We start from the raw sequence: 23,486 nt of genomic DNA, 5'->3' as shown, positions 1-23,486 counted from the left end.
TGAAGTAATGAAACCCATAGCAGGTGAGGGGAGATGTGTGCGCCTCACACAGAGCTCACCCCCAGAACTGAGTGGGCTACCGGCCTCCTGGTGACGTTCAGGCGGTAGAACCTTGCAAAAGTATCTGGAGAAACCCAGGCTGCGGCTGAATAAATTCCTGTAAGAGCCCATGAATAGGGCCACAATGCAGCCCTCCCCCGTAGCATGAGCCCTAGGCCCAGGGGGTGTTATCCTCTTTGAATCATATGCCATAACAATAGCTTCCCACAAGCCAATGGGACAGCCGCTGCTTAGAGATACTTTGTCTTTGCAGGCAGGGCCCAGGCCCTGGTCGCTCTTTCTAAAAGCCTTAGTCTTTGTCATATACGTGCGGAGAACACAGCATATGCAGCCTATGCTCCTCGTCAGAGGAGAAAGTGGGTGGTGAAAAGCGGCAAGCTCCAACATCATCACATGTGAAAGGAGGAAGCTTTTAGGCATAATGGCTGGATTGAGCTTAAGAAAAAGCCATTTTTAAGGGAGAATATTGTGCACGAGAGATGCACTGAGACACATGGAGTCACTGACTCACTTAGCTGAGGCTAGTGCAAGCAGCAACGCTGTCTGGAGAGACAACAATGTTAAATCTATCTCATGTATAGGCTCAAATGCCTTTAGACAGAGCCTCCAGCTCCAGTGATAAATCCCAAGGGGAAATAGGCTTTTTAGCAACAGGCAGAGAACAGTGAGCCCCCTTTGTGAACCTGTGAATGAGGGTGTGCCGCATTGCATGGTCTTTCAACCCAACATGACAAGCAGTGATAGCTGCCAGGTAGATCTATTGGTAGTAAAGGATTTCTCTTTATCCATAAGATTCTGTGAAAAGCACAGCATGTCAGAAACAGAGCCTGGTAAGGCACTGACTGACGAGAGGCACACCATCTTTCAAACACCTGACACTTATAGTCATGAAGTGACCTGGTAGAGTGCGCTTTCGTGCTCTGGATGGTTGCAGGCACGCGAGGAGATGCCCTAATGCGTTGAGGTTATGCCTCTCATGGGCCAAGCCCATAGAGCTACTCACTCGGGCAGGGGTGGTGTATTTCCCCGTTCACCTTAGACAGGAGGTCTGTGCGTAGCGGAGGTGCATGGCTGTACATAAAGGAGAGGGATAATCACTGCAGTAACATTTCCAAATCTGGGGATGGAACACCATTCCCGTCATGGGTTTCCCTGACAGCAGATCGCGGTGTTCAAATCCGGGAACATCATAATCAATCAAATTTTATTTATATAGCGATTTCACAGCATGTCTGCGTTCACAAAAAACCTGGCCTAGACCCACGGAGCAACTAAACAACACGGGTCACGCGTAACCACAGAAAGTGACGGCTGCTCCAGACCAACAGTCTGTGGGCTAGACCATGGAGCTGGAGGGAGCGCATGCCACCTTGGTGATTGACATATGCTACCGCAGTCATTATCGCACCGTACGAGCACATGATGTCCCCTTAGACAGGGAAGAAAATATCTGAGAGCTGTCCATATAGTTAATAGCTAAAAGAAAATTGATTCACCATGTAACCCTCCTGAGACCCCCACCCCAGAGAGGGATGTGTCTGTCCTTTTTTCCCGTATGAAAACGATCCTGAGAGGGATTCCCTGAGTGTAAAAGTCTGTGTTTTCCCAGTGACGCAGAGTTACTGAGTGCTTGTGTGTTACTGTGAGACAGCGATGGAGATCGCGCACAGGGCTGAGGTGGAGGGATGAAATCCACCTCATAAAGCCCCTCGTTCTTAACAGCCCCAGTGGCAAAACCTGAGAGGCTGGCACCATCAGCCCCTGTAGTCTGAGGCATGTGTGATACTGTACTCTCGAGCCGGGCTTGAACTGAGAGAGACATACACATACACACAATGAAATCCAAGATAGGATGTTGAAAACCATCCTTCTTTGGGAGCTGGAAATAAGGAAAATAAAAGCTATGTTGGGTTTGATCTCTGGGAACCACACGTATTTCCCCCTTTTTGTAAGAGGGAAGGAATTTATTCCTCTTAACCATGGGAGCGCTCTCTTTTGTTTGAGAGTAAATGACTCTGTTGAAATGGGGGGTTTCACTCTGAACTGGAGTCTGTAGTCCTTGGCTATTGTCTGTAGCTTTTGGCTATAGTAGCGCTGCAGTGTTCTATGTGCTCTTCCAGGAGGGCAGTAGCCTCCTTTCACATTGGACGCACTACTGTCTGTCAGAGCCAGACAGTGCAATTGGATGCTTCTACGGAGGTCTGGACCAGATGTCATTCCCTAGAGTTGGCTTTCAAACACAAGATGATGAAAGATAAGTTTATTTATGGCACCAATGCAGTGATTTGTTCAAGCAGAGATGCACACTTCAGTCATTGTGTAAGTAAGCCACGTACTTTGGATGCGCTGTAAGAGTACTTTATCATATGACAAAATATGAGAGTTGCTAATAACCATGAATATAAAGCTTTAACAGTGTTAAGAGGCAATCATTTTATTTACAAGATGTGGCAAGATGGACTGGACACTATGCTATAAGAGAGGAAAGAACATGCACCTGAAGAGATTGTAAGATAAAGAAAAGGAACACAAAGAAATTGTGATGCATACCAAAAATGCTTTTTATGAAAGGACTTTGGATAATGAAGTAAATTGTTTGAGCTTCCCTTAAATGCTATCCAGAGAACATCTCCCACAATCCACACTCGTTTACATTTGACAAAATAAAGTCTGACCTGACCAAAACTCTAGTACCTACCGCCATCCCCAGGAGACAATACAGGGACAGGGGTGGTGCATGGTAATTTTACTGACAGTAAATAAGGGACTTTGTACTACTGGTGTGCCCTAATGATTGAATATATAATTCCTGTATGTGTTGCATGTCCTCCTGCAAGGGTTTACAGTGATGGTCCTTCTAAGGACTGTTTTATACTTCTGTGTAGTCTGCATAGTTTGCATGATTTGCATTGTGTGCGACATTTGCAAGGCGATGATTTTAGGCCCATTACAGTACGGTATTTTCCACATTCCTTCAATTATCTTTCATAACCTTTAATAAACTTTTATCACATCCATACTGTATGCTACGGGAACGAGGCACAGACAGGCAGACAGTGCTGGCACATGCCTGTAGAGGACTTTTATTGTGACAGCAGTATCCAATGAATGAAGACAGGGAAAAGTGAAACACAAGACGAGATCAGGCTACTCAAATGTTGGGGAAAGCAAAAGTGCTAGGGAAGTGCAGGTGGGTCCAAAATTCAGGCCACGAGGAGGGGCACGTCCGAGTCTGAAAAAAAAAAAAAGAAAACGAGAATCAGAGACTCTGTTAGTCACTCATTAAGGGGAAAGCCAGCACACCCCTGGAGTGAGACCTTGAGGCCTATATAGGGCCAGCAGCTACTCAGGCAAAGGGGAAAGTGGTGTGGAAAAAGCACTGGTATGCTGCCAGTGGCCTGACTGTATCTCAGGTCCAGGTCTGTGGAGGTGCTGAAACTCAGCCCTGTCCCTCCGGTGCTGTCCAGGTCTGATTGCAGAGTGGAGGTGCTGAAATTCAGCCCTGTCCCTCTGGTGCTGTCCATGGTGCTGCAGGCTGGCCAGTGAGACACAGGTGAAGTCGAGCAGAGTGGCAGCTGATGGCAGGGAGGGGCGGGGCTCCAGAGGCCCACACCACAATACATATATATGAGCATGTGCATTACTTCCTATTACAGTGAATCTGCCTTTAGCTGTGTGTTAGTTTGCAGTGCTGTGGAAACCAAAAGGAAACACAGAAAACCAAAAGGAAATAAGCAAAGTCAATGTCCACTCTGAAAAATGTGTGTTTCCTTTTACATCTTTACTTTTGGTGGTGGCAAAACATCCTACAGCACTGAAAACTAACTCGCTGTCCACTCTGAAAGATGGCAGCTGCACGTCTACTATGGTATGGGAGGGTTAAGCCCAGAGAAAATATCATAGGAAAGGTAGATGAGCCCTTTGCCCCAATTCAGAGAACTTACTGTATAAGAAAAGGGGACATTTGGGTCAGAATTACATCTGTAGAACTGTCAGAGTTGAGTCCAGCTGGGTGTTACTTTTGAGGTCCAAAATACTGCAGTTGGAGAGTGTAGCACATACATCTTCCTCAGAGCATCATCAACCTTAAAATCCTCAATTTCACTCTTAATCGCTGAACACTGTCATTGGCACATTTCCCATATAAGATACATGCTTCATGTATACCTAATATAATAATACTATAATATATGTACTCTTCTTTGCAGACTGAACAACTGTGAACTCACACAGAAGTGCTGTAATACTGTGGCCTCAGCTCTCCAGTCATCAAACTCACCCCTGAGAGATCTGGACCTCAACTACAATAACCTGGAAGATTCAGGAGTGAAGCTGATCTGTGTTGGACTGATGAGTCCAAACTGTAAACTGCAGAGACTGGGGTGAGTAGTGTTGTGTACTGTGTGATCTTAACTAAATAGAATTTGTGATTATGGTTCTATTCAGTGAAATATTAAAACGCTCTTTCTCTCTCAGTTTACTCCTCTGTCCACCAGCATTCTTTCTTTGCCCATATATACCTTACTCCTCTATTACAACAAGCAAATAAAAGCAGGATAAAACCTTCTGAGGGTTGCCAGGTTTGTGGTTCCTGAGCAGAATGTAAGGTTTCAGTGGAGTCTGTAGGATCAGGTCACAGGTGATGACTGAATGCTGAGTGTCTGATTGACATGGTAAAAGATTGACCACCTGCATAGTAAAATGTTTCAGGTCTGTCACACTTTGCAGTCTTCATCCATCTCTGTTATTCACTACCTGCTATGAACTCTAATGAAATCCATATTTACCCCACTCTCTTTCACACACTGACCTTTTGGTGAGTTTTACTCCTTCATCACTCACCTGTGTGTGCTGCAGGATTGTGGTGTTTCTGAAAGGATTGTGAATAAAATGGTATTTTATTCTGCTGGTAAAGCCAAGCATTAACTATTGGCCGGCAGGGTATGTGTGTACATCTTGGTGGGAGAGTGTCCATCTGATCAACATGTGAGCTGCTGTTTAGATGCAGTGTTACATCGTTTAGTTTAGTCACTCTTCTGTGGTCCAGTCCCAAGTCATAGGATGGATATTATACCATTGTAAGCAGGCATGCTGTGTGGAATAGCCTGATTCAGAGATCAATGTTCTGGCTCTAGCTCCTATCATCTAAAGGATAACATCATTTACAGGAGTATTTCTTAGATAAGTATTCTAATAACTCTCAAATACCCACAGTTATTAAATTTTTTGTGCAGTTTATATTACTCCACAAGGTCTACCAAACATGTTGATAAGGGGTTTTAAAAGAAAAAAATGACTTAATACATCAGGCTTTTATTATCATTATTATTATCATTGTTACAATAATAATTAAATGCAACGCAATAATTAGTGAATTATATTCGCAATAGCGTGCGAGAATAAAATGAATGGATGGATTATAGGGCAAGGACATGCGGAAAATAGGTGCAATGTGTGGAATTTTCAAAAGACACCACGTTTTTAAAAATCTGGTGTCTACCAGCAGTAAAGGTTAGTGGCAATAATCAGTTGTGGTGTTCTCATACAGCCACTAGATGGCGATGCAGTGTAATTCCAGTTGATGCCGTAGTTCAGTGGTACTCACTAATTTTCTTAGGAGAGCCACTTACGAGTAAGACCATTACTCAAAGAGCCACAGAGATTGCAGATATAACTCAGATGTTTTTTTTATCATCACTCTCAAGATATTTACCATCTTTGTGTATGTTTAAAAAAATACAGTACCATGCTTTCCATCCTTACATCTCTTTTTATTCTCAATTCATAATTACATTGCATTATTAATAAGATATAATACTTATGTGTGAATGTGTAAGGCTGGGAGTGGAACTCACCTTATGTATGTATGTACATATGCAATTATACATAAGCATTATCAACATGAAATAAAAAAGTTCACAAAAATGTATATATTGCTCTACTAATAGGTCTACTTCTTTTTCTCTGTTATATTTGTATCAGTATGTTGAGGCTCTCATGTGTTTCACCTGTCCCTTGACTTTCTCCATGCAAAACTTGTAGTTAGTGGTTGCAATCCTAGTCAAACAATGAAGATGCAGATCTGTAAGCCTACTTTTATGTTTTCTTTTGACAATGTTCATTATAGAAAATGTTGCCTCACATGAGTAAGTGCTCATTACCTTCTGCACACAAAGCTTTAAATATAGATAATCTGAGGCTGGGACCATGCTCCAGAAATGAGCAACACCTGATCTGAGCTCAGTTTTCAGTACATCATTGACCTGCAGCTCAGGAATCTCACTCTGTATTACAGCAAGGTCTGGACAAAGGTTTTTCAGAGCAGATGTAAGGCTTGACAATGACACATTAAAAGGGTTCTCAATGAAATTGAAAAGCTCCCTATACAACATCTTGAAATCTCCTTTCAAATTAATTTCTTATTTCCTCCCATATGCCTACAAATTCATCATAGTCAAAGTGTTGCAGTAGATCAGGGTTAGCAGTTGTGCAGGCTCTTAGATTGGGAGTTGGAGGTTAAGGGACTTCAGCTGGGATGTGATGTCAGTGAGGAGTGTCAGCTGTAATATCCAGTGTGGGTCCTCGAGCTTTGGCTCAGCCCTCCCCTTGCTTGCAAGAAAATCACGGATGTGAGGAAGTTGAGTACAGAATCGTTCAAGCACCGATAGCCATCTCACTTCGTTGTGCATCACCAGATCCCCGTACTCTGCCTCGTCTTCCTCCAGAAGTGCACGGAATTCCCGGTGATTAAGTGCCCTGGCCTCGATAAAGTTGACGACTCGCACAACGAGCTGCATCACATTCTTTAGCTCTTGGTTATTAAGTTTTGACACCAGTGCCTCCTGATGAATTATACAGTGAAAGGAGACTAGCTTGGGAATGCTGTCTTCCTTTTCCATCAGTCCGATAAGTCCCTTCTCCTTCCCTCTCATGCTTGGAGCTCCGTCGCACCGACACAAGTTTCGACCAGTCGATTTGTTTCCCTGCAAAAAAGTTCATCAGTGCTTGAAAAACGTCTTCCCCTCTGGTCTGTCCTGAGTGTAACAGACATAACTCCCCCGAATTGTCTTTGAATAAGCTAACCAGACACATTGCGCCATATGCTCAGTGGCGAGTTTCGTTTAACGTTGGGGTCAAAGCTTGTCTGGTGGGCCTCCAGTAAATCAGCGTCAAACCTTCATTTGCACCTATTTTGCCATATTTTCTGCCATCAATTGTGTGCGAACTGTAAATTGTATTAGCCATCAGGTTCTACTTGGGGTACAAATGCATCGTGTTAAACATTAAGGGCGTCAACGTTAAAGCCTTTAATATTGCACTAGCTAAAAGCAGAACTTAGTGGATTTCGTATTGCACAACAGAAACTCATCAGTCCATGTATGCCTGAAATTTTCTGGCTTAGCCTGAATGTGGACTGCACCGTTTTCTTTGCTGGTGCAGCATCGGTGTCTTGGGCTTCTCGGCCAAACTGATCTGCATTTTCCCCGTTCTTTTCTCACGTTGCTCTTTCTCCTCGGGCCTGTTTCTAACGCCGTCACCGTCAGCTAATGAAGAATCACTTTTCTCGTTCTGCTTTTTTTTCTAATTATAAATCTGTCCATTTTGAGTGGGGCGGAGGCCGAGACAATATTTGATATAACATTACGACGTACGGCATTATGGAATATCTAATTTAGGTTTACGTGCTAAACTTGCAAAACCATTTGCAAATGCAAAGCTACGCACATAGGCTATACGTCTACTCATAATCCCTCGCTGTTACGTAGCCTACGTTCTTTGACGTATCTTCAGTATGCTGCCATCTGCTGGATAATTCATTTCAATGTGCTAAAACAGGACATCTGTAGACCCTAAACGGAACCTGTAGAAGTAAGTTATAGCTATATTCTTATTGTTATCAGTGGGTCTGAGCCGCAAAACAAAGTCTCACGAGCCGCGTAATGAGTAACACTGATCTAAGTGTTCTCTGACATTAAGACCATCAGTCATAGGAGGTAAATGTACCGCTCATCCAGGAATCTTGTGATTCATAGACTTCTGCCCTGAAGGAGCAACTTAACCTGTAAATTCAGCAGATGTAAGTGCCAAAACTCACTATCCTAGGGATCAACCAAATTAAGGCTTATCTGGGTAGTGAGTAGGGGTGGGCGATATAGACTTAAAACTATAACACGATATTTCATGGTATTTTTTGCGGTAGCGATATAAATGACAATATGAAAATAGTACCATTCAACACTATCTTTTTGGCCACAAGTGACATCAGCATACAGTCTTGAGAGATATGCAAACAAACATTGATCCAAAAAAGTAAAACTTAATCCTGACCAACATCAAATACTAAACTGTACCAATTAAGTAGGCTAAAAAATAGAACATGAATTTTATTTCCAAATTAAAATTCCAGTGAAAATGCAAACAGCGATACTCACAGGATTCATAATCTAACCCCAGGAAAAACAAATGTAAATGTTGTAAAAATACTTTTCTTCTGTAAAAGTGCAAATAATGTTTAAATAGTCCAAACTTAACAAGTCTTAAACTATGCTGCAAAACATCAAAACAGTATATAAACACAATAATGATTCAAATCAAGTTCAAGTTTGAAATGTAAACACTGATTCTGACTTTAATCTTAAACCGCGTTTCCACCAAAATTACCCGGAATTTTCAGTCCCAGGAACTACAGTACCAGGAACTAAAAGGTTCCTTCAGCCAATGGTTGTCTGCGTTTCCACCGGGGTCTAAAGTCCCGCGAAGATTAGGCAAATTAGCCCACTGACGTATGAAAAAGCGACGTTGTCGGTCCATCTGTCATATGATTTCTTCTGTAACCCCATACTACCACCGAAGTAGCCTACATTATTTTCTAATAACCGGGACAGCCCGGAGGGGTTTATTCCACGTATATACAACGGGTTACCAACAATGACTATATATAGTTACTTTTGTATTTATTGATTTTTATTGATTTAATCACATGGAATTGAAATATTCTTCTGCAGCCGTTTGGGCATATTTTACCGTTGTCAAGCAAAACTGTCGTTGGTAGTTGAACTTGGACCGTTATGCAACAAATAGGATATAACAGACCAATAGTCAGATTTTAACTGTTTTATATATCCTCTCAAACACATTCATTATGTTTTTATGCGAACATTCGCTTTCATGTCTTGAATCCGAAGCGACAGAATGCATTCACGTTTCCAATATAACTGGCAACAACAGCAGAAAACATGCACACGTTGTAGGCTAAACAATTTGCTGTTTGATTACTTTCTCATTGTCAATTATATATAGGCTAATCGCAAAATGACAAGAATAGAACGAAAACTCGGACTTGCGTGAAAATTTAAATTAGTAGTGGTAGAGCCACCATTTGTTTTCCTTCGAAGTTACTGCTAGCCGAGCAGCGAAGTGTGCCCTCCAGATGCGAACCATGCACTATAAATTAGTCCATAGTCTTCCTGGTCTTTTTGTGGAATTGAAGAATGGCAGAGTAAAATTACGGCAGTCTGAAAAAGATAAAGGTACGATTACTAGAATTAACCTGTTATTTTACCCTGACAAAAAGTGCGGAAGGTGATTTCCAGTTTGCTTTTACTGTATCACCAATGTGAATTACGCAGAACTACCGCATACCTCACATAACTGTATCAAACGTTTTGAGTCAATTACAACGCGCTAACAAAGAAAATCCGGAAGAAAATATTCAGCAACCGAATTAATCCGTTTGAATGTTTTAGTACGTAATATGCTGTTCCAGCACGAATGCTTAGCATTTTATAAAACAAATACTAAAGCAAGAAAAGAGCCGAAGAGCACACGTTATAATTCCAAGAGGTTGGCAGGCTATAACCAAAAATAGGCTACTGCGCCGCATAACATACAAGTTTGATTTGAAGTTATTATGAAAATAAGTCGGTTTGCGCCTGCATATTTTCAAACATGGCGCCTGAAAATAGACACAAAAAATTGCTACGAGTACTCGACCAATCAGAAATATTCAGCGCTGCAAGCTCCACCCAAAAGGTTCCTGTACTTTCGGAAAGTACTACCCCCCGAGCAGGAAACTTTTGGGGGGTAAAACAAATCCCCCGGAACTAAATTTAGACCCTAGTTCCTGCGGTGGAAACGCACTGAGTTCCTCAAAAGGTTCCTAGTTCCGGGGTATAGTTCCTGCGGTGGAAATGCGGCTATAAACTACATACAACAAATGAAAACGTAAACACTTATACAACCTCTGATGTACTGTCATGGCACAAATAGTCGTAAAAATAGTGCAAACAACAAATCAAAAAGTAACCATCCCAAACATGTCTTCAGTTAGTTTACAAAACTACAAAACAGTGCAAAAACAACACAGGCTCCTGTACAGATCCCTGTGGGACTCCTGTAGCACGGGGATGAGGAGCAGAGGCAGACCTCATCCAGGTGACCTGGTATGACCTGGGGCACTCCCAGAAACGCCCATCTCAGCCAAGGTGGAGAGGAGTAAGTTTGGTTGACCATGTCGATTGCTGCAGACAGTTCTAGGAGGATCAGGACAGAGGAGAGGCGTGAGGAGGGCAGTCCCTGTTGAGTGCCCCGATCAAAATCCAGACTGGTGAGGACCAAGCAGCTTAACCGGCAGTTATTACATGAAAGAGGACAAAATTATTACATTAACTGTTTTTATTATATTAACTATTATATTATTATATTATATTATATGTGGCTCTGGTTTGTTTGCTTTTTACCTTAAATAAGAAATGGCCCTGCATTCAAATCTGAAATTGATCTGTATTTGCCAGGAAAAAAGCTAAAATTCCCTTTTTTGCATGAGGGTGCTGCCATCTTGGAACAATCTAGTTTGTGACATCATTACATTACATTACATTTATTTGGCAGACGCTTTTATCCAAAGCGACGTACAAAAAGTGCATTTCATGGTCATAGACAACTGCTAAACACAGGTTCAGTAAGGTACAATACTTATTTTGTACAGCTATTTCTAGCCACAAACACAGTTTAGTTCACACAGTGAACACTATTCAGACCTAACCTCTGCAAAGCCAACTAGGCAGAAGAATAAGCTACAGTATTAGGACAAATACAGATTACCAAAAAGTGCTGGGATGGGGCAACATGTAACAATTGTCATGAAAAAAGGGGGGGGAGATTTAGAGTGAAATATACAGCGTGGTGGTGGTTAGTCTAGGTATAGTCTGAAGAGATGAGTCTTCAGGCCACGGCGGAAGATGGGTAGTGAGGGGGAGGTTTGGAGAGGGACGGGGAGTTCGTTCCACCACTGGGGAGCTAGGGTGGAGAAGCTCTGTGATCCGTTTGGGCGGGTGGGAGGGGTTACAAGGCGCCCTGCTGCCGCAGAGCGGAGTGATCGAGCAGGCACATAGAATCGAGTCATGTCCTGCAAGTAGATGGGGGCTGTCCTGTTGGCAGCAGTGTAGGCAAGGGTCAGGGCTTTGAACCGGATCCTGACAGTGACCGGTAGCCAGTGGAGTGATCGCAGCAGAGGAGTGACGTGGGAGAATTTGGGAAGGTTGTAGATGATTCGGGCAGCGGCATTCTGAATCATCTGTAGTGGCTGTATGGCACAAGCTGGCAGGCTTGCAAGGAGAGAGTTGCAGCAATTAAGGGGAGAGGTCACCGTAGCCTGGACGAGCAGCTGGGTGGAGTGCGTCGTCAGGTATGGTCGAATCCTTCTGATGTTGTACAGAAGGAATCTGCAGGACCGTGATGTTGCCTTGATGTGCTCCTTGAGGTCCAGTTGGTCATCCAGGACCACCCCCAAGCTCTTGGCAGAGTGAGAGGCAGTCACTGTGATGCCATCAACCGTGATTGAGAGCTCACAAAGTAAGGAGGTCTTGCACGGGAAGAAGAGCAGCTCAGTTTTGTTGAGGTCGAGCTTCAGATGGTGGCTGGCCATCCAGGTGGAGATGTCAGCCAGGCAGGAAGATATCCTATCATTGACCTGTGTGGCCGAGGGGGGGAAGAAAAGAAGAGTCGTGTGTCATCTGCATAACAATGATAGGAGATGCCATGTGAATTAATGACTGAACCAAGAGATCTGATTTATAAGGAGAACAGCACCCAGTACAGATCCCTGCGGCACTCCCGTAACAAGGGGATGAGAAGCAGAGGCAGACCCCTTCCAGGTGACCTGGTAGGACCTATCTGCAAGATAGGAAGCGAACCAAGACAGGGCAGTCCCGGCGATGCCCATCCCAGCCAAGGTGGAGAGGAGTATTTTATGGTTGACCGTGTCGAAAGCTGCAGACAGGTCAAGAAGGATCAGGACAGAGGAGAGGCATGAGGCTCTTGCAGTGGCAAGTGCCTCCGTCACAGCTAGGAGCGCAGTCTCTGTTGAGTGCCCGGATTGGAAGCCAGACTGGTGAGGGTCTAGCAGGTTGTTCTGATGGAGAAAAGAGGTTAGTTGTTTAAGAACTGCTCGTTCAAGGGTTTTGGACAGAAAGGGTAGAAGCGATACGGGTCGATAGTTCATTACATCGGAGGGGTCTGAGGTGGGTTTTTTGAGAAGTGGGATAACACGAGCCATCTTAAAATCAGAGGGAACATGACCAGAGGAAAGAGAGGAATTAACAATGGAGGACAGATAGGGAAGGAACTCGCTGGAAATGGATTGGAGAACTGTAGATGGGATGGGGTCAAGTGGACAGGTGGTTGCACGATGAGAGGTGATGAGTTGTAGTACATCGGAATCCTCCAGCATTTCAAAGGAGGTCAGTGTGGCTGTGGGTTTGTCCTGGGGGGTTGGGGGGCTCACTGGATGGGCGAAGGAGTTCCGGATTGTAGCCACCTTTCCTTCAAAGGCGGCCAGAATGTCATCTGTGGAGAGGGAAGAGGGAGGTGGAATGGGAATGAGGAGGGAAGAGAAGGTGGAGAATAGTCTGCGTGGATTAGAGACACATGCACTGATCTTAGATTGGAAAAATGAGGCTTTGGCTGATGTGAGGACAGATGTGAAAGTTGCCAGCAGGGTATAATATGCGGTCAGGTCATCGGAGGATCGGGATTTCCTCCACTTCCTTTCTGCAGCCTGCAGTGATGTTCTGCTGGAGCGTAGTGACTCAGTCAGCCATGGGCAGGGGGGTGAGGAGCGTGCTGGTTTGGAGACAAGAGGACAAAGTGAGTCGAGGGACTGGGAGAGGCAGGGGTTGAAGGTGGAGGTAGCAAGATCAACTGGCAGGTTAGAGAAAGACGCAGGAGGGGGAAGTGTAGACAGAGCAGTGGAGATGAGGGAGGATTGTGACAGAGTAGAGAGATTTCTCCTGAAAGTTACTGTGGGTGAGCTGTCGGATGAATTGAGGGGGAGTAAATAGGAGAGGGAGAAAGAAAAAAAGAAGTGGTCTGAGACATGGAGGGGAGTCACTGTAAGTTGGGGAATGGAGCAGCTTCTGGTGAATACAAGGTCTAGTTGGTTACCAGCCTTGTGTGTGTGGGAGGGGGGGAAGAGGACAGGGATAGAGCGAAAGACTGGAGGAGTGAGGCAACCCTGGACAGTTGGGAGGTCTCTGGTGGGAGGTTGAAGTCTCCCAGTAGAATAGCAGGAGTGCCATCCTCAGGGAGGGAGCTCAGGAGAGTGTCCAGCTCGTCCAGGAAAGAGCCGAGTGGACCTGGAGGACGGTACAGAACAATAATGTGAAATTTTGAGGGATGAGTTACAGTAATTGCATGAAATTCAAAGGAGGAGGAAGTAGGGTTAGGACTGGGGAGGACACAGAACTTCCAGAACAAGGAAATGAGCAAACCGGTACCCCCGCCTCGGCCAGAGGCCCTGGGGATGTGCGAGAAGGAGTATTCCGCAGACAGTGCAGCTGGGGTGGCGGTGTTGTCGGGAGTGATCCAAGTTTCTGTGAGAGCCAGAAAGTCGAGAGACTTCGTCTTGGCAAAGGCAGTAATGAAGTCAGCTTTCTGGACAGCTGACTGGCAGTTCCATAGTCCACCTGTGACAGTGAATTCCTGAGGTGTGGATAACGGTGGGTAGATCAGGTTAGATAAATTGCGCCTGTGGTGAATAGACCATTTGGGGCGAGGCAGCGCGCACAAGGGAATGGGGTTTATAAACATGATAAACTGACGACGAGACTGCCTATGGCAGCCTCCGCTGGAGCTATAAATACGGGGTGGCAATTACATACTTGCATTACCTTCATTAGGGCAGATAAGCACCAGGTGAAGCTACTCGAAATGAGCTCAACAATACCGGGCAATTTAACACCAACCCCCGCACACAGTTTCACTAACGCGTTTAACTAACAACATCATTGGCATTAGTCTCGGCTGTTCAATTTTTACTGCTAGATGGCTGACTTTCAGTGAGCTCAGCGACGAATCAGGAGGAAAGAAACAAAAGAAAAAATGCATAGAGAGTCCTTTTGTATTGCCCCAGGGTGCTCAAATGAGTATTACTACACAATGCCTATCATTTTCATGAACTGCCTCTGACGAGACTGCAACCGCTGAGCTGCTGGCTGCTCTGAAATGGTCCACCTGTGGGACGGGGCGACGGGTCTGCAGTGATGCTTTGTTCTTCACACCACAAACCAACTGAAGCCAGACGCTGTGGTTGGGTGGGAGGGCAAAATTAGCAATGAACTTATCTACAGTATGTCAGATATCAAGTGTTTAGATTATGGCCTCAGAGAGAGAAACAGTGAACTGGATACAATATTGGCTTGAAGAATGCTGCCTACCCTCCCCTCCACGAAAATTAAAGGAACTCTGATACCCTAATCTAGGCGGGCGACCTATGGGTCCCACCTCCTGCAGAGTTTGTCTCGGAAGAGACAAACCAGGAGACAAAGCTATTTACAAGATCCGGTTCTGTTTGATCTTAAGTTTAAATGCAATCTGTGACATTTTATTGATATCATTGACTGAAAAGTTTATGTTTATGTTAGAAGCACAAGTAGACTTCCATGCTTTTTATTGGTATTCAATAGCTTAACCGAATTACCTATTCATGTTTGGTCTTGTTAGAAAGGGACTAAATTCCTGAATATTTTGGTAATATATGGTTCTTAGCCATTCAACAACATAAGGTCACTTTCATTAATAAGTACACTGTCAGCTTTTAGATAGGCAGTCCTTGTCATAAATGAGCCTGCCTCCCTTTCTACATCTGACCGTGGAATTGCCCAATCAGGGCAAACATGCTCAAGCCATGCTGCGTTAAGTGTTTATGATGGCCTCAGTAAAAAGTTGTGTTGTGTTGCAGTTGGTGTTTATTAGAGCCCGACCGATATATCGGTTTGGCCGATATATCGGCCATTATTTGACTTTTTTGACGACATCGGGATCGGCAGTTATGCAGGCGATGTCCCGATTTTTAAATAAGTACAACAAACAAAAAAACCATTTATTATTTATCTGTACTTGTTTGTTCGAACGTTGTAATTGCTTTTTACTAGAATTATCCAGTAGAGGGAGCTCTAATACAAGTGTGAACTGCAGCAGCTGACGCGCTACTTCCGTAATAAGACGTTTGTCACTCGTGCCTCATCCAATATTCTCCACTGCGAGAGTTGTCTGCACAGATTTGATTGCCACAATAAAGGTATGTATATTTAGTGAAAGTTTTTAATTAAATGCGTTTATACGACCACTATGTTTATCAATCCTAATTATCAAGCGAGCGAACTAGCTAACATATTTGGTTCACTTTAGCAAGCTAGCTGGCTATAGCTGCCTTTATGAAGTGGCAGTGAGCACATAAGCAGCGTAGGATCTACATTTCCAGAGGACATCGCTGTATTCTCAAATAAATAACCAGCCAAAATAAAATGGTGATTGAATGCATCACACATTTGTTTTATTTAATTTCAATTTAATTTCATCTAACGTTACACTTGATTCACTCATTAGCTCCGCTAGATAATGTCTTACTCTTTGAGATCATGTAGTAGAAATAAAATAAGAAAATATAATTCATTTAACTTACTGAGAATATATAATAAGAAATAATGAGGTTGTGTCGAGCGAGTGTGTCATCTAGTCACGCATCAGAGCGCATTATAGTTATTTTCACCACCGAATTCTTATGGACAGGGAAGCTCCGTAGATAAAGTCTTACTCTTTGAGATCATGTAGTAGGAATAAATAAGAAAATATAATTAATTTACTGAGAATAGATACTAAGAAATAATAATAACAAATTAATAACAATAAAAATACATGTTTGAAACTGGAAAACTGATTTTTTTAAATTAATTTTTTATAGATGGCTGGAAAAGAAAGGAGTAAAAGCAAGGTGTGGAGTTATTTTGATTTCACACACTTAAAGATGGTGTTAATATATATATTTAATTTAATATCATCTTTTACATTTATCTGAAAAGTTCTTTGTGTGTTTATTTTTATTTGTTTGCTTATAAGTTAATGTTCTTAAATATAGAAACTTTAATAAAATATAAGTTTTTCAAATTGATTTGAAAATGTTGCAGTTTTTGACAAAATATTGGTCAAAACATCGGTAATCGGTGGGCTAGGACTCTCCAAAATCGGGATCAGCATCGGACCCAAAAATCTGGCATCGGTCGGGCTCTAGTCTTTATTTTGGTGTTGGTTTCTTGGTTGTGCGTTTTAGCTCATTTCCTTTGTTTCTGTGGCACTGGAAGAGGGTAATACTTTGATAAGGTCTGGCTCTTCAGTCTTTCTTTTCTGGTAATCTAAATTTAACATCTTGTTTGATGTCTTCTGTTTTGTTTTGTAACTTAGAAGTAGACCTGATACAGAGTTTGTTTTGGTTTGTCAGTTGATTCCACCAGGTTACTGTCAACTGACCTATCAATGATTAGATTCATAATTGTCATTTTTAATATTACTTGTTAAATTAAATCGTAAAATATATTTTCTATGTAGGTTAAGTGAGCAGTATGCAGACTCAGCACAGGGGCTCAGCTGATCCCTAAGCAGTGTGCAGCACCAGGGGGTCCTGAGACAGACTCAGCACAGGGGCTCAGCTGATCCCTTAGCAGTGTGCAGCACCAGGGGGTCCTGAGACAAAGTCAGCACAGGGGCTCAGCTGAACCCTTAGCCCATAGTGATGGATGACAAAAAGATTTTACATTTGTGCAACCCCATAGTTGTACCTTAGTGAAACAGGAAATGGTGAAAGGCAGCAGTACAGTTCCGGGGGACTGAGATAAATTTTTTTAGTAAAATTTCTTTAGATGCCACTTTGTTTGGTTTTATTTTAAATATTCTTTAGGGGTGCCAATAATTTTGACCCCTATGTTTTTGAGAAAAATCCTTTTTTTTAAAAAAAAGTTTTTTATAAGAATTGTTTTATTAAAGTGAAAGTAAGCAGTTTCTACAGATGTTTGAGCAGATAATTAAAATCATTAGGTTTATTGTTTCTTTTATATAATCATTTATACTAATTTTAACACTAGAAGTGCCGTGACTGAGATATTTCGGAGTTTAGGATTTTTTTCATTTAGTTACTAGCAAGCTACATCATCCGCATTCACTGACTTTTCCTAAATATTTGTTCTTTACGTACCAGCGTAGTAGGAATGTCAAAGTCACGTTTGGAAAATGTTAAAAACACCTTATTTCACTTGTGTGTTATAACAGTGTTGTTAAATTACGGCCGTCTTCAGACTAAGGAGTCAGTTTTCCTTCACCACACCAGGAGGCGCAAGGATTCACTTTTCATCGCGGTGGACACGCTGTTGCATTTTTATTTGTACAAATGTTTTATTTATTTTGTTATTAGAAATATTTGTTTATGTTTATTTTGAAGAATAAATTATATAATGTTTTAAATATGTGATCTTAAAAAATATTTTTATAGGCTATTGCGTTCGTTTTGTGATCATTTGTTTATGCCTATGCCTTTCCCTTGTGTTCTGAAATCATAGCCCTACATTTTATTTTTACAGTTATTATGCAACTGGAAATTTCTAAATAAAGGTTAAAAAAAAATTGATCCGTTTTCAAATGCAAAAAACAAATTTGTTTTTTTTCAATTTTATGCATTATCATGCTCGTGCACAATGGCTGCATGCGACACGTTCACGTACAACAACAATGCTGCGTAGGATATTGCAAAAACTAAATCTAAGATAAAGAAACGACTACAATATAACAAGATAAAAATATATTTGAAGCGCTATTTGTTTCGGCAGTTAATTTGTTTATTCATAGAGTGTTACAGTGAATACGTCTTTTTGTAGGCCAACCCGGACGTTTCTTCCGCCATGGGTTCCCTCGGCAGATCGCCAATGCATTTTTCCAACAGGGATTTAGTTTTCTTCCGAAAATAAGGCCTATGGTTAATTTATGCCTAAAACAGTTTCACGTTTTGTTTTACGAGTTCTAGGGGTTTGACGCTCAGCGTGCATGCGAGCTAGTAAAACAAGAGTGCCAATAATTCTTCTTTACTTGAATGTATGAACTCTTCTTTGCAGACTGAACAGCTGTGACCTCACAGAGAAGTCCTGTGATATTGTGGCCTCAGCTCTCCAGTCACCAAACTCACCCCTGAGAGATCTGGACCTCAGCTACAATGACCTGGGAGATTCAGGAGTGGAGCTGCTCTGTGCTGGACTGATGAGTCCAAACTGTAAACTGCAGAGACTGGGGTGAGTAATGCTGTGTACTGTGAGACAGTAACTAAATAGAATTACTGATTATGGAAATGTAAGGATTTGAATTTTGTCACAGGGAAGACTAATTTCTTGACTCCATTCATTTTCAGAGCCTGTAACCTGAATGTTTGTGTGAATATGAGTTTGCATATAAGATTATTGACTGGGATGTGCTATGAAATAATGGGCAGCTTGAACCTGTATCCTGGAGAGAGAGACTAGCTACTGCTGCCAGGCATTCATCTAAGTGTTCTCTGACATTAAGATCTTCAATCCTGGGAGGTAAATGTCCTGCTTATTCAGGAATCTAAAACCAACAACTATCCCTGGGATTAAGCTAATTAAGATTTACCCCATTTGGGTAGCGAGGCTATATAAATATCACAAGGCATGACTTCTGTATTATTCTATTAAATTACATTTGACTGACCCTAGCAGCTATCCATGAAGAGCTGCATATCCTGCTAGTGAATCCAACAATATGCCCAGTGAGTACCTCAGTAAGGGTGTTACCCCAAAACTTTAAGTTACTGTCGCTACCCCGGTTCTCCGAAACACAGAGTAGAGCGATCCGCGTATGGGGAATGACATCCGGTCATCCAATTGCACCAAGCGTGGCTTTGACAGCCAGTAGCGCATTCAATGCTACAGGAGACTACTGCCCTCCTGGAAGAACATATAGGACACTGCAGCGCTACTACTCCTCAGTGAACATATTCACTTCTCATGCGCGGCAAGCAAGGCAGTCTTGGTGGATCTCTCCACCGGGGTTACAACAGTAACCTAAAGTTCTCTTTCATCATCTCGTGTTTGAGATCCACCTATGGGGAGATATGGACAACTCCCAGATTGCCTTATGCTCACAGCTGAGATACTGTCAGGCCAGCAAATGATGCCTCCTCCCCTGAGGGGAGGGTGGTGTCTGGCACATCCCGTGTAGGGAAGTACTAAACACATTCCACTGCCCAAAGCTATAGCCAGGTCCCGGGAACAATGTGAAGTACTAAAACCCATAGCAGATGAGGGGAGATGTGTGCGCCTCACACAGAGCACACGGGGCTGAGGTGAAGGGATGAAATCCACCTCATAAAGCCCCTCATTCTTAACAGCCCCAGTGGCAAAACCTGAGAGGCTGGCACCATCAGCCCCTGTAGTCTGAGGCATGTGTGATACTGTACTCTCGAGTCGGGCTTGAACTGAGAGAGACATACTCTGGGAGATTAAATGCAGTCCGCTGATAGGCATGCTCACATGGATACAGCATATAAATCCACTCCCAAGAACGTTACACTCCAGGATGGGGAGAGATTGCTGTGAAACCAAGAGACATCAGATGTGTCTAAACTCACTGAGTGTCCTACACAACTCTGGGTTTTGAATTGGCAATAATCAGCTAATCGTCTGTGTAAGTCAGTATTCTGAGCCTCATTAGTCTTAATGGAGCCAGACCCGCCTCTACACAAATACAGAACACCCGTGGACTCAGGGAAAGGCCAAAGGGTGGAACTGTGTATTTGTAGCAAACACCGCGATGGGCAAAGCGGAGGAATTTTGTATGAGGGGGATAAATGCTTATGTGGAAGAAGGCATCTTTCAGATTTACTGATGTGAAATAGTGATGTTAAGTTAATCAATTAACTGTTAATTCTTAATAAGAATGTTGATTGATGAATTTCTATAGATTAAACAGTTAAATTTCAATAAACCATTTCAATGAGTGACCTAATGTTGGTGATTAGATTTCAAATTAAAGAGACGTTTCTAAAATGTTAAATTAGAGAGTCACGGTTCCCTCAACTGGCAGCATTAGTGGAACATTATTGGTTCATTCCTGGAACATCAGTGCCAATCTGAGCGCGTCTTCTGAGCTGCTGGTCTCACCTGCTGGTCTCACCCTATGGGGAGACATAGCTCAGGAGGTAAGACTGATTGTCTGGCAGTCGGAAGGTTGCCGGTTCAAACCTCGCCCTGGGAGTGTCAAAGTGTTTTTGAGCAAGACACCTAACCCCTAACTGCTCTGGCGAATGAGAGGCATCAATTGTAAAGCGCTTTTATCCAAAGCGCTATATAAATGCAGTCCATTTACCATTGGGATGGCAGGTATGCCATCCCGCCAAGTTACGCCTTGGCGGGGGCATGCCCCATACCTATACAGCACCGAGAGTTTTCACTTTTCAGGGCTCCCCACAGAAATGACCACAACAGCCACAGACACTCAGCCCTTAAAAACATTAAATTCTGTACATTCTGACCCCATTTCAACAGACAGATTTCATAAACAACTTCACATGTCCACACAATAAAGCCCCAAACTAAGGGGATTTTGAGTTTTCTCCTTCTTCTTCTTCTCTTTCTTATTTTTCCTGCTGCCCATCCCACTAACAACATGTCTCCCCATTGGACATTTTACCGACACCAGCCAAATCTTCACCTACAAGACCCAATCAAAAACTCGCATACACACGCAAAATACCCATACCTTTTTACTCTGAAACATTTCCATTTTAAACAGCTAGCCTGCCTGTGGCCTAATGGGCAAGGTTACAGTCTTGGCAACGTGGGGTTGTAGGTTCAAGCCCAGCTAGGGACACGTTTCTTTAACCTGCTTTTACCCTCACTAATAATTGTCTACTACTTCTCAATTATTGCTTTTGCACCATATCTACCCGCCGTTCACCGAACGTATACCGAACTGAACTGCATTATGACGTACCGTCTGCATGTTCAGTTATTAACTGGCTACAATATTGAAAAGCCATATGGATTCAACGGGAGCTCTTCTGTGCTTACTGGCCTGTGTTCTTCTTTAAAACCACAGACAGGTTTGCCAATGATATTTCACGCATTGCATAGCTATGTCACGGTGTTGCATTAACAAAGTCACAGACTGGTAAACCTCCGGTTGAAGGACTGCCTCGCTCTCAGGCAGATAGTTTCCTCTTTTACACTAACATTTTCTTACGCTTATATTTTCTTTACCAAAACTCACTCACGGCCACCCATATGCATTTCATGGCGGCAAATGTATTCCTTTTATTAAAAAGTTACACCAGTTCACCACTGTGCCATTTCTACTAACTATATTTCTTCACTTGGCTACCGTACAAAACCTTCTTATCAGCAAACGCCACATTTCTACATTCATGTTACCTCGCCCTGTTCTCTATCTAACCACATACAAACAATTACTACGTATGTACGTTCTGCAACTCCCCATTAAAACATTACATTTAAAATCATGACTCACTCATAATTATAACTACTACTGAACATGACAACAGCACATCAGTGCAATAGATTACACATGTTACTTAACCCTCCACTTCAACAACTAATGTTTTATACAGACGGTTATATATACCGTTCGATAAGGAAACTAAGCACGTTCATGGTCACTTAATTTACCTCGCAATATAGTCTGTGATCATGTCAACCTTCACCTACATGCCCATTCTGCTAAAAACATATTGTTTCAACTACGCAATTTCATAATTTCTCCTAATTTATCTCACACTGTTGTTATTTTCTCATGTGCAAAGCCTGCTGGGACATATGCGTCTGCTCCTATTCTCCACTATCATGTTTTCCGGTTCTGGTTTCCGGTTCCTGTTCTTAGCAAAACAGCGAAGAGGATTCCTACCTGCAGATAAGCCTATCAAAATGCCTTATAAACTTTACAAACACTAAAACTGCATCTCCACGAAATAACAGACAACAGAGCAGGACAGAAGGCTACACAAGTTGCGACCTAGGGAGCTCTAATTTTACGAGCTTGCTGATTGTTTTGTCAATCAAGGCTCGTTGGATGGCCGTGAGTACATACACTGGCCATATTTCACCTGCGTTTCTCATGCGTTTACGCTTACGCCACCGCACCCTTTGTCGCAGCCACTGTTTTACATATATAGCAAACCGAAACTGCTAAACGGTACACGCTCATCAGACTGTACAACTTCACACAAGGATAGCCATAATCCACAACCGTTTCTTACAGGGTCACTTCGCATTTCTCACTCTCATAATAAAACGCTTTGCAAAAAGAAATGATATCTCATAAAAAAAACAATCAATCTTGACTTTGAGAAAGCCATCCACACATATGTTTGGCCTGTCCATGTACTGCATGCTTATACACACAGGGCCAAGTGACTTGAAAGAATTGAGGAAATATCGGGTAGCATTGCTTTGTAATACATCTTATTTCATTTCGGTGAGGCAAGATAGCCTATATTGTTTGTAGTACCGTAACTTGGCATCATTTGGATATCAATACTTTTAATGGCAGGCCTGGATTTTGGCAGTCTGAATGAATGAGTTATAGACGGTGTATGTCTTGTATGTGTGAGTAACTTGGCATTTTTGTACGTTGAAAACGTGTTTTTTATGAGATTTTATTTACAAGACATGGCAAGATGGACTGGACACTATGCTATAAGTTTGGAAAGGACATGCACCTGAAGAGATTGTAAGATAAAGCAATGGAACACAAAGAAATTATGATGCATACCAAAAATGCTTTTTATGAAAGGACTTTGGATAATGAAGTAAATAGTTTGAGCTTCCCTTAAATGCTATCCAGAGAACATCTCCCACAATCCACACTAGTTTACATTTGACTAAATGAAGTCTGACCTGGCCAAAACTCTAGTACCTACCGCCATCCCCAGGGGACCCCTACAGGGACAGGGGTGCTGAATGGTAATTTTACTGACAGTAAATAAGGGGCATTGTACTGCTGGTGTGCCCTAATGATTGAATACATCATTCCTGTATGTGTTGCATGTCTTCCTGCAAGGGTTTACAGTGATGGTC

At 42.6% G+C, this 23,486-nt stretch overlaps 1 protein-coding gene across 6 annotated transcripts in view; it reads left to right on the top strand.

Annotated features, from left to right (window-relative positions):
- LOC135246939 (NACHT, LRR and PYD domains-containing protein 3-like) overlaps nucleotides 1-18,687 on the top strand; it is a 71,193-nt gene extending 52,506 nt beyond the window's left edge. For 4 of the 6 annotated variants that reach the window (XM_064320215.1, XM_064320212.1, XM_064320211.1 and 1 more), the window contains 2 exons: nucleotides 4,269-4,442; nucleotides 18,495-18,687. In XM_064320215.1, coding sequence (XP_064176285.1) covers nucleotides 4,269-4,442; nucleotides 18,495-18,672 — 352 coding nt within the window. In that variant the 3' untranslated portion in view covers nucleotides 18,673-18,687. The remainder of the gene's footprint in view (nucleotides 1-4,268; nucleotides 4,443-18,494) is intronic. The other 2 variants (XM_064320216.1, XM_064320214.1) reach the window with 1 other exon arrangement.
- Nucleotides 18,688-23,486: the final 4,799 nt, after the last annotated feature.

Source organism: Anguilla rostrata, unplaced genomic scaffold (genome assembly GCF_018555375.3).
Source record: "Anguilla rostrata isolate EN2019 unplaced genomic scaffold, ASM1855537v3 scaf0982, whole genome shotgun sequence".
NCBI lineage: Eukaryota > Metazoa > Chordata > Actinopteri > Anguilliformes > Anguillidae > Anguilla > Anguilla rostrata.
The sequence above is the reverse complement of the archived record's forward strand: the minus strand, read 5'-3'. Positions and strand labels throughout refer to the sequence as shown.